At 43.4% G+C, this 14,977-nt stretch overlaps 1 protein-coding gene across 1 annotated transcript; it reads left to right on the top strand.

Moving 5' to 3' along the window:
- Nucleotides 1-10,141: 10,141 nt before the first annotated feature.
- Nucleotides 10,142-14,414, top strand: LOC310786284 (putative rRNA-processing protein EBP2; the record flags this gene model as incomplete). Its single annotated transcript, XM_083647448.1, has 7 exons — nucleotides 10,142-10,308; nucleotides 10,771-10,894; nucleotides 11,207-11,296; nucleotides 12,722-12,797; nucleotides 13,115-13,211; nucleotides 13,346-13,520; nucleotides 13,656-14,414. 7 exons carry the CDS (start codon nucleotides 10,142-10,144, stop codon nucleotides 13,701-13,703), a joined length of 777 nt encoding a protein of 258 aa, XP_083503574.1. The 3' UTR covers nucleotides 13,704-14,414.
- Between the last annotated feature and the right edge of the window lie 563 nt (nucleotides 14,415-14,977).

Genomic DNA, 14,977 nt, shown 5'->3' with positions numbered 1-14,977 from the left:
GGAAAGGGAACATTTTGAAGAAAGGAAGGAACGAGTCAAGGTGACAAGAGTGAGAGAAAGAGAGAAGGAAGTGAGAGAGACAATAGAGACAGGGGGAAATGGAGAGAGAGGGGCAGAGATACACATGGAGAGAGAGAGAGTCAAACAAATACATCAATGCAAGCAGAGCAAGATGATGACGATATAAATGGATTGATTGCTTGAGCGATGCATACATGAATAATGAGATGAATATATTAGAACAGGACAGAACAAGGCTATGTGAGAAGTTAGGATAATGAAAAGATTGCATCCTGATTCATCTGTATTCAGAAGCTCTCTGCATTTATTAAGTCTGAAAGAGTGTAAATTATTAAAAACAACAAACTACAAAATAAAAATCTTTGACCACGGAGAATCTATGGGATGTCTCCAGAAAGTGACATTTTATAAGGCTTATATATCTAACACCAAAGCCGTATGGGTTCTATTGCAGTTTATATTTTTCGTATGTAAAAAAATAGAGCGTGCATGTACACTGATATTGATTTGTTTAGGTGGGCGTTGTTTTAGGTGGCTAAATTACGTTTTAGTTCTTGACCCCCTGTACTAGACAGACAGAGCTGTGGAGGCTGCTGCTTCAGAGTGCCGGGTCTCGATAAACGGTGCGCTCAGCGTCTAGAACACTGTACCTATTTCAGTTAGTGTATGCAACTAGCTGATAGGACCCCACTTCACAAACAAACCGAACTATCCCTTTAATGCTAGAAGCACTGACTGAACATTATGCACTCACGATACTGTCTGAAGCTGCTTTGGATAAAATGCAATGCATGGAGAAATGCAACTGCCTAAACTGAGTTGGATTTTAGTCTCTTGTGTATTTGATGTTTGTATTACGGTAATTGTCTGTTTTATTTGTATTTTAATTTTAATTTTGTAACTGTAACTGACTTGTAACTGACCTGTCTTGGCCAAGTCTCCCTCAGAAAAGAGATTTCAATCTCAAGGGACTTCCTGGTTAAATAAAGGTTAAATAAAAATAAAAATAAACCTTCCAAATAGCAAAAATAAATGTACACTTTGTGTCAGACCTGGATGTCAGTCTTCAGTGATTCAATCTGATGTAGGCCTATAGCTTGTCCTGCAGCTGCAGTCACAGCTGATACTCCTCATTCTCCAGCTCCTCATAGCTCTTCAGCTCCAGCAGCATCAGGTGGAAGAGCATGCAAACGAAGGGAGGAGGGCAGAAAAAGGGGGGTGGGAATAGAGGAGAGGAAAGGAAAGGGGGAGGAAAGAAGAGGAGAGGACAACAGAGAGGGTATTTGGCATAGTGCAGCACAAATCAACTATTAGCTGTTTGTTGGTTAGTCAGCAGTAACTTCCAGGTCACAGTCCTGGGGGGGTTGATGCTAATACCTATAGGATTTCCCCAGTTTGAATATCGCCTAATGAATGACTTTCTCTGAAGTGCAAAATGATTTTCTAGCCGGGGATTCTGTTCAACATTAGAATACGTTGTTTAGGCGGCCATCTGGAGCACTTCTCCCTCTGATAAAGAATTGCTGCCTCCTGCGATTTGCCAGTAGTCAATGCAGGAATGACGACATCATTTCCAGTTCCACTCTCCGCTCTGTATTATTCTATATGACCTTAGTCGTGAGGCTCTCCTCTGTACAACAATGGAATTATCACTTCAACCTATATAGAGATTTTGAGTCATTGGGTGACTTTATGACTTTGAATTTCCATGATAAGCTTTATGGATGGTCTATCAGCCCAAAATGACCATTAAAGAATGCTGATTTGAATAAAAAACACCCTACCACTCCGATTCTGCTACAGAAGCACACGGGACAAAATGATCCATTATCCTCATGATCTAAAATCAATATTTGATATCGCTACCTAGCAAACCCTGTAGTCTCTCTACACACCAATCAATGAATAAATTTGTTTTTGCCTCCAGCCTGACAAGAAGATGACGCTGTTTTGTTCTGTTCTGTTGTGTACAAGCGGGGGCAGCCAGTAAGCTAGTGGCCTCTTGCACCCCAGGGTGCCAAAATATGAATATTAAAGCCATGTGAAATATCGCTTTACAAGGCAGCACAGGTGATATGAAAATGATTCCCAAAAACACCTTCACAGGCACAGCATGCTACTCGTGTCGCATACCATTTGTATTGGGAACTAGGAACATCCCAATTAGGAGTATCCCAGGGTGTGACGTCACACGCGAGTTGACCGTGTTCCAGTAAAACCGTCGGGAAACCAGCGAGGGTTAGCAATAACAAGGCATTTGGCTGTATTTTGTGCATATAAAAGCTGTAGCAACATGTCAGCTACAGTGTGTGCAAACTGCTCAATGAGACACAAATAAGTGAAGTAAGAAGTAAGAAGTGGTAATAATCAGTATTTACTACAACTTCCACTACGGCTGAAGCACGGATCTGCCAACATGGATTTTGAGGTCAGAGTTGAGGCTCCCCTGAGGTCAGGGTAGGAAATCCCAGTTCAGGTGACGTCACAAGGGGCGTTCCCGACCTTTGACACTGACGAAGGCCCGAACCAGGCCGAAACTGTTTGTCATAATGAATGTTGTACACGGGAGCGATTTAAACTTGTGTTGCGAGACCTTTTTTTCATTTACTTTCCTGTTTGGTACAGTTGAGCTCAGCACCAACTAGTGGATGTGCCTAAGTCTCTGGATGCTTGCGTTCCCGACCTTTGACATGGGAAATTCCTAGTTCCCTATATACGAATGGTACGAGCCATCAGTGCACGCCTCGGGGACAGCGGGTTGCTCGATGGCTCCGTTTGTGGCAGCGGTCAGCGGAGGTCCTGGAAAAATGCCGTGCGGCTGATACAGCCACATCGAAATGCAGGTGCGCCGTGCAGGGCCTGCCTTCAGCAGTCACCTCACGGAGGACGTGAGGGATGGAGCGAGCGAGAGAGAGCAGTCAGTCGATCAGGACAGACAGAGAGACAGAAAAGCTATAAAACGGTATTCCCAGTAATCCATCCAAACTATTGTTTACTTGCACATCGAATCTCCCCGGGGTGATCGAGTGTCGGTGGAGCTGAACCATTCGTCCGGCTTCGGCCCAGACATTCATGAGCGTTTTTCTTTTTTCATCCAGCAGCCAGGAAGAAACTCCAAGAAGAGGAACTTGACAAGAGTGAATCCAGCTTATTTTCAATCTGCTGTCAGTAAGCGGCCGATCATTCGCAGATGAAGAGTGACAGCGGAATGTGAATTTAATGGACTCCATCTCTGCCGGGCTCAAACGATTACGACGACGGATATGGAAATGATGGTATTTTCCTCCTTTGAAGATGTCAGCGTCGGGGATCTGACCGCGTGTGCAGAGATGTGCAGAGGTTGGAGAAATGAGGTGAAGTACAAATTGTCAATAGAGATTTCTATCCGAACAGAAAGAAAAAGGCTCAGGCTCAGTCTCAGGTGGTCTCTGCTTTGAGGAGTAGGAAGATGAGCCACGGAAAGAGACTGATGACATCTCACTTGAATTCCTCAACCAGGAGCAGTGGAGCTTAGATCACACAAGTCCCCAATCTTCCACCTCCCAGTTCAGCTGATTCTGATCCCAAATAAACCTGAGTTATGCATATTGTGTCACAAAACTAAATGCCTCTCAAAGACAATCATCCCCATGCTGAACAGAGGAAAACAAGGATTTTCCATTTGGGGGGTTTAACATCACAAACGGCACACGTCATGTGCAGTAAATAACACCAACAGCAACAACAACAACAACAACAACAACATTGTTATTTACAAGTCCTCTTATCATGTTGTTGGTTGATGTGTGGGAAAACTCAAATAAACACTTAAAGGGATACGGCACCTTTTCGGGAGTTTCCTCCATACATAACCAAGACACACAGTGTCTTCAGCATGACTCTCCGCGCAGTATACAGTGGGCTACATTTGCCAACTTAGTATTGCCATAGAATGGAGACAAATGGCACAGAGTCGTTCAAAATCACATCTAACAGCACCAAAAAGCTCTTTGTGCTTTGGGTACTCACCACCACGTGATGAAATATTAATCCATATGTGATGTGAAACGTCACTTTCGGCGTAAATCCCCACACCGAGTCACTTCCTCGTTTGCCTGTAAAGAGCGCGCTTCCGCTGTACACAGCGCTTGCGCTGTATGCCGCGCAAACCTGGCGGCCTTGTTTAGAAAGTAATTCCGCCTATCTATTTACCTTAAAAAAGATAATTTCTCCACATTTTGGATGAATATTTCACGGCGTGGTGAGTCCTCAAAGCACAAAAAGCCGAAGCACACACTCTGCCAGGTTAAAGACCACCTTGGTCCGCCCGGGAGAGGCAGAGATCAACACCGGGGCGGTCCTCACCAGGTCAGGTACGACGGCGCCCTGACTGTCCCGGTGTTGATCTCCACCTCTCCCGGGCGGACCAAGGTGGTCTTTAACCTGGCCGACTGTGTAGGTAGGGTACCGGGGCGGAGGACAGCGGGGACCTCGGTCCCCTTTCCGCCTATAGACCTTATTCGCTAACCCCGGACAGCGCCATATTGTTGACATACCGTCCTGCAGCTGACGACTATAGTAACGGCCTTATTGTCGTTTCTGTTCCATTACAAAATAGCGATAGTGATGACAGCAATAAAAACCCCAGAGTTGTTGTTTGTATGCTGCCGTTAATGCCTGTAATAATAAACAAAAGAAAAAACGAGGTGAACAGACTTTGCTGTGAGGAGCTGTCAGAAAGTTTCACCTGTCTCTCCTAACTATCCACACATCTCCTGTGCTGCTGACGTATCCTCCGTCTCGCTCCCTTCACGTCTGTGGACGGTAGAGATAGAAACAAACCACGGGGACTTTATTGCTGTCATTACTACAGCCGTGTGTAACGCAGGTCACCATCCGAACACAATTGGAACGATACAGGTAACGCTAACGGCGGCTAGCTTCCTATAAACGCTGCTCTTACATAGGCTGTCACTTAAAGTGGCTGCGCTATGTCAACAACATGGCGGCAGTGGGCGTGCCCGTACGTGAGTGACATCAATCGAATAAGGTCTATTTCACTCACTTTTTGGCAGTGAATCACTTTTTTGGCACAACACCTGTTGTACTCATTCACAGCCCCGTCACACCAGACGATACCAGATGACGGTTTATCAGGGAGAGGATGAAGCACACTGACACTAAAGCAGATATACGGTCCAGAGTATCATGTTATTTCTGGGAGGGAAAGGTACTTGGCAAGTTGCAGATGCTGCAGCATTTGTTATTTGCCTATTCGTCTACTGCAGAGGTGGGTCCTCCTGTCCTGTATCACTGACACATCCGTCAGGATTGACACAGCACAGGATAGAACAGATGACAGGACGCAGGCAGCACTTCAAACTATTTCTCACAAAATGCATAAATGTGGCTCTGTGCCTCGGCAGTGATTCCCAACCAGGGGTACAAGTACTTGAGCAGTTTGCAGGGGGGTACGCGCAAAGATTGGTGATTACAATTTTAAAGTCAGCAGTCAATCATTCAATGAAGCACATCTGCAGCGGCCACCAGAGGGCACCAAACACCCAGGAAGTCTTGGCACAACCGACTAATTGAAAACTGTCCGAACTCAAGTCAAGGCAACAACAAGAAAGCAAGCTCAATTGTGTCTCATTAAAGCTCAGGTGACTGATGAAAAGGAGTTGAACCTGCTCTGAATATTTGTTCAAAGTGTAAATGTGTTTTTATTAAAGAGGAATCATTCAAATTATGTTCATTTAATAATCAGTTGTGTTCAATGCTTATATAGTATTATATCGTTTGTGTGGGTTTAATTGAACAAATTTAGGAGAAGAGAATGATCAACACACATGAGTGAGGGGGTACTATTGGCATGGCAACACGGTAAGATGAAAAATGTTTGAAACCACTCTGGCCTACTAGGTAAGCTACAGCTCATGTATCGAACTTGCACGCTTTTTGACAACAATCCACCATTTCAATGCCATCGGACAACCTATTTATATTTAGCCAGATGTATTCATGGAAAATCATGGGAATTCAGTAACGGGTGCCTTGAAGACATCGCACACTGGGAATTAAACCGACAACAATGACACATTCTCCCGCCTTGGGTTTGAAGTTGTTTGGCTCAGAGACGCCCTTGGAAAAAGAGCTTCATAAAACTCAATCTTTGTTCCATACATGTAAATAATGGTCCAATCCAGGAACAGTTTGCTTGAAGTAAAGGCACCAAACTGAGAACAGTCCACGGCACATGGCAGGGCCCAGAATGTGATCAAAATGATCTACCTTCTCTCAGAACATAATGGGCCTAATGTTCGCCTCCGCACATTAACAGTAATGTGCGTAATGTTCTTTTGATGAGTACAGATGTCGTCTCTAAAATGCCAGTTCTCTCAGCTCCACTCAGGCACTGGATTATCTTGGCATGCAGACGAGACCGTGAAACTGTAGCTGTCTGCAATTAGTATTTCACACTACAGTATATCATATAATAGGGGTACATTTGTGTGTTACCTGCTGTCTGACTGCTACTGCAGTGGTCTGGAGTGAGACAAAAACCCACACACTATATACCATACAGATATGCATACACACACGTGCACGCACGGACACACGCACGCACGCACACACACACACACACACACACACACACACACACACACACACACACACACACACACACACACACACACACAAACTACATGTCATTTAGCAAATCAGTTAAACCCAGTGAAATGGATTCACTGCCACTTGCTTTTGTCAATATCTGCAGTATTAGAGGAAACATCTACAATGGCCACTCAGTTTGTCTTTTTAAAATATGATTATTTTACATGTACCTCAAATACTCCACTTCATGCCATTGCACAGAGGTAGTAGTCTTCTATAGACACCATCAATGCATTTTGCAACACAAGTGTCAAAAAAATAGCGTTGTTGGCACCGACCAACATGGAAAATCCCTTCTAAAGGAAATGTCATATATTTGGTACATAACTGTGATGTGGTTGATAGTTATTGATATGTCCCCTTGGAGTCAATGCATGCCTAGCTTGATATCCCTGCTTCCCTATTTGAGATGGATCTTTTTCAAGTGGCAGATTGAATAAGTTCAAGTTGCTTTCATGGCCACTAGTGGCCACTGTAAAGCACTCCATCTGCATTCAGCACACAAGCTGGCTGACTGCAAAGCCTGCAGTCATGAGCGCTGTACGTGACGGCAAAACATGAATACAAATGGTCTCGTGCGACATAAAAGTGAATGATTGTGATCCCCACCTTTCCCTTGAGACGGTGCTTCAGCTGCAGGTCGTACACGGTGACGTCGGCCTCCTCAGCGCAGGCTGACACCACCATGAAATAGTTAGATGCATGCCCCCTGGTAAAAAAGGAGAATGTAGGGAAATCAAATGCACCTGTCCGTCATCACCCTTGTGAAATTCTCTTTTGGTTAATGACATCTGATGGGACGGAGACAGTGAAAGAAAGAAGAAAATAGGCCTGAAAAGAAGGACGGACACATGGACGCAAACGTGCGCACACACACACACACACACACACACAGTGTGCACACACACACACACACACACACGTGTGTGCACACACACACACACACACACACACACACGCACGCACACACACACGTGAACACACGTGTGTGCACACACACACACACACACACACACACACACACACACACACACACACACACACAGTCTTACTTCGGTCACTTTGGGGGTATTTACATAGACTTAGGTGCATTCCCTGGAGCCTTAACCATAACCTTAACCTAACCCTAACCACTGACCCAATCAGCTTTTTACCGAGTTTTTTAACACAATGTGCGTCAGAATTGATGTCTCAATTTATGTTTTTGAGGGAAAACTTTTCTATAAGGATAAAAATGAAATAGTTGCATAGTATACCTTTATGTAACACCCCCCCCCCCCCCCCCCCCCCACACACACACACACACACACACACACACACACACACACACACACACACACACACACACACTCAAAGGCAGCCCTGTCTACATTACCTTAAATAAACCTCTGACATCTCTGGTCAATATTGTAGTGAACACAAATTGCGCAGTGGGATGTGACTGTTAGTCAGAGTAGTCAGGTTATTGGCCCCTCCTGCCTGCAGGCCAAATAGACTGTGACACTGGACCAGCGCACCAGAAATTTCTCTCGGTCCTCCTGTCGCGTCAAAGTGGCAGAAATCGACTGTGGGAGGAAGCAATAGAAAAGTCATGTCGATAGTTTTCTTCTTGATGAGGTAGCAAATTAAACTCATGAGGCCTTGTTTAAAAAAAAGCTGACTCATAAAAATGTAAATTAGGTTATTTGAGAGCATTATAGAGTTTGTACAAAATCTTCTTGGCCAGGTGCATAAATTCACCAATTGTCCTATGATTCAATAGGGAAATTGGTTAGGCTACCGTTTGCTTCCTAAACATTTTGATTGCTGCCTTGCAAATAAGTAGCTAACTAATCCCGATATACAATATCTATCTATCTATCTGTCTGTCTGTCTGTCTGTCTGTCTGTCTGTCTGTCTGTCTGTCTATCTGTTATAGAATACCACAGGGGATAAAAACACCATGAAGTATGATATTAAGGTCACAATTAAATCACTACTGAGGACCACAGTCCTTATAGGAATACTACCTGATTATGATACCTGGCTGTGATTATAAATATATGTATTGGTATCATTCTTGGCTACACAAAGCATTAGGTATTACTGAAGTGTAAACAGTAAATAAACAGTTTTAACCAAATGTAAAACTTCACTAAATAGAGGCAGGCTTTCCTTCCAACCAGAGACTACCAGGTGATTCCAGTGATTAGCAGATAGCCTACCTTACAGAGATGGAGCAGTTTGACACACATACAGTAAGTACAGTTTCAGCATTGGAGTTTCAACTACCCGCTACAATGTGGTCAGGTGTGCGACAGCACCTCCAGAAGGATTCCCTACGCATAGCACATCCCAAAATGGTATGTAGGCTATATATAGACCTATTTTTACTTTGATATTAAAAAAACCGAAATGTGCCATTACACCCCCCTAGTAGTTTGCTAGTGGTAGTAGTAGAGTAGTAGATTTTTAATTTCGGTCAAGGTTTCACTGTATTTAGTGATACAGCCTACCTTTGATGACATAGACCAGACCAGCACATCCGGGTAATTGCAAAACTTGAAGGCCGCGCCCCTTTTTATGGGATAACACAAGCCACTCGCGTTGACTTCAATGTAAAATAGCAGTACCCAAAACATCTATAGAAAAATAACAGAATTAATTTCCTTTATAAATGACCCAAAGACACCATGACATGACAATATATTTCAACTCGGCCGGCCATAGAATGCGCAAGATACATCGACACGAGGTACTTGCCTTATATGAACGATGTATCCAGTTTCCACCAGGTTACATGCATCGTCCACATTGACGGTGTCACGCCTACCCTATCGCAGACCAGTTTTTTGTTTTTTTTATTGTTAGTGAAACTATAACAACACAGCAACTCTTCGGCATATCTCTATCAAATTAAACCGTTTTAAATTGTTTGTTTGAAGTGGTTTCGGCTTCTTGTACCGTCGTTTACTATGGTGGGTTGGGCGCGGCCTTGGAGCTGGACGCTTGAAGACGCGACGCAGTTCTGAGGGTTTTGTTGTTGTTTTTTCTGCTGGAACTGTCGATCGCCACATATTCGTTCCGCCGGAAGACATTGTTGATCGGACATTCAACACATCCACTTCCTCCCCACGTGAAACCTTCATGCGTGTGAGAAGAAATTGATGAAATAGAATATTAATCAACTAACGTTAACTTACACTATTCCTCAATTTTGCCATGATATCTCGCTTTGGTTGGGCAAGGTGGAACTGTCTCTAATTAGCTGTGTGTGTGAGAGTGAGAGAGAAAGAATAACGTTCTTTATCGACTTGTGTTTTCTTTAGCTTCAAGAAGCCTTCGCAAAGGGGTTGTTGAAACCTGGCATGAACGTCTTAATAAACAAAATAGCATAGATAAGAATCCTGGCTCTATACTCCATAGCATTACATCCATGGTCATTTGATAATACTGTCTTCAATATTCATTTTACATGCAGGAGACTATGAAGCACTGCCTTGCCGGCTTCCGTAAGCACCTTCCTTGGGTGGAGAGGCTGGACCTGACCAACCCGCCTGCTGACGACATCATAGCCAAGGCAGAGGGGAAACTACCCAGTGCGACCAGTGGAGAAGTCAACGCAGAGGATGATTTCCAGAGGGAGATGTTCTTGTGAGTGATCAGAAGTTGATATACAGCAGTCCCATCAGTTATGGATGAAACAAACCATAATGATAATCTATCAATGGTGTTGGGCGTCACTCTAATTTAGAACTTTATATCATTATTGTGATGTGATGTTGATATACTTAAACAAAAATGGTTCAGTAAGTGTATAGATATTTTGGTTCATTCAAAATGCAATATTATTTATTTTGGATGGAACAATTATAGGGTAATACCGGTAGTTGCTATTGGTGATACATAAAGACTTCTGACTTTGTAGCATTTAGTGCTAGTGTCACAGCAATACTTTGCAGTTTTCACTCTGAAGAATACATTTGACACAAAGACCGCTGCTGTGTGATTCATATGGAATTGGCCCTTTTCTAAAAGTATCTCGACTCTGGAGCAGAGTGTGTGACACATGAATAATGTGTGGACCCCTTTGTGACACATCTGACTGTTTTCTAGCTACCGACAAGCCCAAGCTACAGTTCTAGAGGCTTTGCCCCTCCTAAAAAAGGTTGGCATCTCCACCAAGAGGCCAGAGGATTACTTTGCAGAGATGGCAAAGTCAGATCAGCACATGCAGAAGGTGAGGCGTTTATCCATTACAAGTGGTTTGTCCACAACCAAGATGACATGGATGCAGTTTTAATGACGTAAAAGTCCAGTTGTTTTCAGCCCTTCAGCCTTCATCAGGGTGATATGCGCAACTGACAATATCCTTAAATTGTTGATGTGTGCTTTATAGGGCATTTTTGGACCTGTTAAAGGAAAGCCCGTTAAAACGGAAGAGCGTGTGACTGGATTTTTATTTCATTATACTGATGGCATCAACCACCAGGTCAACAATCACACTTCAAGTCAATTGGTATCACATGTATGCTTCTTCTCCTCTGTCCAGATCAGGAAAAAACTGATGTCAAAACAGGCAATGCTGGAGAAGTCGGAGAAGGCCAAGAAGCTCCGAGAGCAAAGGAAGTTTGGCAAAAAGGTTGGTCCCTCTTTTTTAAGGCTACTCTGGAAAGCCCTTGCTATTAATTGTACTAGGGCTGGCCTGAATAAAAAATGTTGTGGCTCTGAATATTCAATATTTAAACGCTATAAAAAATATATATATATATATAAAAAACTTGTGATTTGCGGTGACGAATCCTTCCATCCCGTCCCGCATCGCCTCCTCTCCTGTTGCTGCGCCGTGTCGGTCGTTTCAGCAGGCTACTGTCTCTGCGCACCTTACATTCAACTGGTCCAACTGGCTGCTGGATCTCATAGCCTGCGCTGTCCACATCGTCTCCTACATTATAAAAAGAAAAACGAATATCCCAATCCCAAAATTGAAAACCGTCTGCCTACCCAACAAACGAATTGTCGAACATTCGGGTCCAGCCCTAAATTTGACCTCACTTCTTTGCCTTTAATATTATCCTATGAAGGTCAGCTGTAATATTGCAGCCAAATTGTCTTCTGTTGACTTCCGCTGCTCTTCATAAGATCAAGACCGGTTGAGAGAACAAACTCTGTGTTACTTTGTCTGATGAACCTCATCCAGTTCAAAGTATTCCATAGCATCCATCCATCCATCCTAAAACTAGATTATCGAAGAATTATCCTAACCTCTGTGATATTTGTGACAGATGCGCTCAAGCACCAGCAAACTTGACTCATATGTTCTGGTCAGGTCCACAAGCTTGGTGGAATTACTGGAGGTCTTTCTTTGATCTTTTATCAGAAATACTAGAACTGACATTGGACCCATCACCTCACATTGTGATCTTTGGTATCCCTGAGGAAGGGCTCGGATTCACTGCTAAACAGACCAATGCCGTTGCCTCTTTAATTGCCCCTTCGTCGAATCCTCCTTTTGTGGAAAAATGGCTCACCCCCCTCTAACACATCCTACGTGCGATATCTAATGTCATTTCTGAAACTGGAAAAGATAACATTTGTGGTCCGTGGCTCAGCTCAGAAGTTCTACAAACACTGGCAGGCTCTTATCTCTCACTTTGAAAATGTGCAAACTATCACAAGACTGATCTATTTGTTGTTGGGGTTTTTTTTTTTTTTTTACTCGGTTGACATTGTCATTATTATTGTTATTATTTATTGTTTTATTGTGTTTTTATTAGTAGGAAAGGGGATGTTGGGTGGGGGGGATCATGAGGGGGGTCTACTGTATTAAAAAAAAATTATAACACTGTTCACCTTGCAACTTGTTAACCCATTGATACCTGATGCAGAATTTGCGTGTATATCCCTCATTTGTGTGCGTATCCCTTTAAGACCGCAAACCGCGTTAACACGGTTCACGGTCTTAAAGGGATACACACACAAATGCTGCATCAGGTATCAATGGGTTAAATAAAATCTGTTTATCTGTTGGCGTGAAGAATTAACATACATTTTGAATGTGCTCCAGGTCCAAGTGGAAGTGATCCAGAGGAGACAGAAGGAGAAGAAGGCCATGATGTCTGCTGTAAAGAAGTTCCAGAAAGGTGGGTTCTTACAGATGAACTCTGGTTTGGTTGGCAGTATATAATCACAGACTGCATTGCTTTCTGAAGCAGCCTTGTTGGTACCATGACTAGCTGTGGGCATGTCACATGACCAGCTGTGGGCATGTCACATGACCAGCTGTGGGCGTGTCACAGCGGTGATGGGATGAGAGGTCCATCAGCAAGCTGCTTTCCTATGTTTCCTCAAAATAGTAATGTGTAGAATAGAAACGTTACAGATTACTTCCTTTTTTCACATCAGCTGTGTACTTGAGTCACTTTAAGGCTTTACATTTTTGATCATCCCCACTCATTAGGAATGACTGACAAACTGGATTTCTTGGAGGGAGACAAGAAGAACGCTAAAGGATCTTCTCAGCCCGTCCAGAAAGAGAAAGCACCGAACAAAAAGGGGTGAGGTCAATACTTCAGCTATGCACATTCATCATAATAATAACGGTAACAATAATACTATTGTTGTTGTTTAATATTCACGTGTGTGGGTGGCATTTCTGCAAGTACTAAAAACTAAACTGACGTGTTGACAGCCCCAACACCAAGCGGAAATTCAAGGACCAGAAGTTTGGCTTTGGCGGCAAGAAGAGTGGGAAGAAGTGGAACACCAAGGAGAGCCACAACGATATGTCTGCTTTCCGCGCCAAAACTGCTCACGGGAAAGGAGGCAAAGGAGGGAAGAAAGGCGGCAAAGGAGGCAAACAGAATGTAAGTTACTCACACGTAGAACTCTGTCATTAAATACGGTACACAACGTTTGTGCAAGGAATTGATGTAGTTACTATAAAAACGGCACACTATGTTTCCCCCCCCTAAGCTCCAACTCTTCCCTCTGGTTTTCAGAAGCGGCCGGGCAAGTCCGTACGCCAGAAGATGAAGTCTCGCTCGTAAAAGCAGCAGACCCAAGGCTCCACCTGATGGGGACTGGTCCCGTCTGGTCCTCAGATCCTAGGCAGAACTTTTCCCATACCTGCCTCTCAGTGCCTTCAGGACACAGGCACACACACACACACTGTACAATACACCTTCCAGATTGATACTCTGTCAGCCCTGGGCCAGCCACAGGAAGAGCCTTGTCCATGCGTGACGCTATGGACACTTAACTCGAAGGACGTGGCTCGTTAAGAGATCAGCTCCCTTTGCAGAAATGGTAAAGATAAGAGCTGACTGCACAGGTAACCAAAATACAAACGTGCTGTCCTGTATTTCCCCATGGGGTGTAAAGCAAATGTGAATTTGGATGTTAAGAAATAATTTGTTTTTCGTGTTCTCATAGTCATGGACAAATTTATTTTTTATTTTTTGCCTATTTGACAAGGTTGTTGTAAATTCTTTTGTGGATTATTGTATTACATTACCTAACCTAGCCTCCTTAATATCTATGTCAACTTCTTTGTCATGTAATCTACACTGAATGTGCTTCTTTAGAGTTTGGTGAAATCCCCCCTGCTTCCCCCCAAGTCAGCTTCTTGCCTCTTGATTCTCTCCCATTTGACGTGACATTAGAATACTGAGCAGCTGTCCGTTTTCTGTTATTTTTTTAATGTTAAACTTCCTTTATTCATAACCAAGTAACCAAATAAAAACTATTTGCATATAACTGAACAAGATAATTTCATACATGACCCAACAGCCTCAGACGGTAAAACCAAGCCCATTATCTGATCATGTTTTGGTGGTCGTTTTGCCCATCCACTCTTTGGCCCTCTTCTTAACAGGGTCCAACTCAAAGCTCTTCCACAAACCCACCATCTCATCGCCAGCAACAGTAGCACAGCTAGAGTTGTCTGCCGTTGAGCTCTGCAGCTCTGGAGAGAGATGTGTGATGGGTGAGTGTGTGTTGTATAGACTTGAGTGTTTCTCTTCATTTGCAAAGGTGGAAATGTTAAAGGACTGTGCTGCTGGCAATATCACCTGTATCATGGTTTGATAAATACATCTGAAAAAGGGTGTTTACTCTTTGTCATTTTATGTAGACTCAAAAAGTGGTTTTACACAGTTGATTTCAGTTCATTGATCAGTGTAGAGAGTAAAGTCTGGTGCTGTAGGTGAGCATGTAAACATGGTGCTTTGTGACCACCAAAACACTACATGAAGAAAAGGAGAAGAACCACGATTGATTTATTTATTTATTTACGTGTCATGCACTCTAGGTTTTGATTGCT

The sequence above is a fragment of the Poromitra crassiceps genome, assembly GCF_964638095.1.
Source record: "Poromitra crassiceps genome assembly, chromosome: 12".
NCBI classification, from domain to species: domain Eukaryota; kingdom Metazoa; phylum Chordata; class Actinopteri; order Beryciformes; family Melamphaidae; genus Poromitra; species Poromitra crassiceps.
The sequence above is the reverse complement of the archived record's forward strand: the minus strand, read 5'-3'. Positions and strand labels throughout refer to the sequence as shown.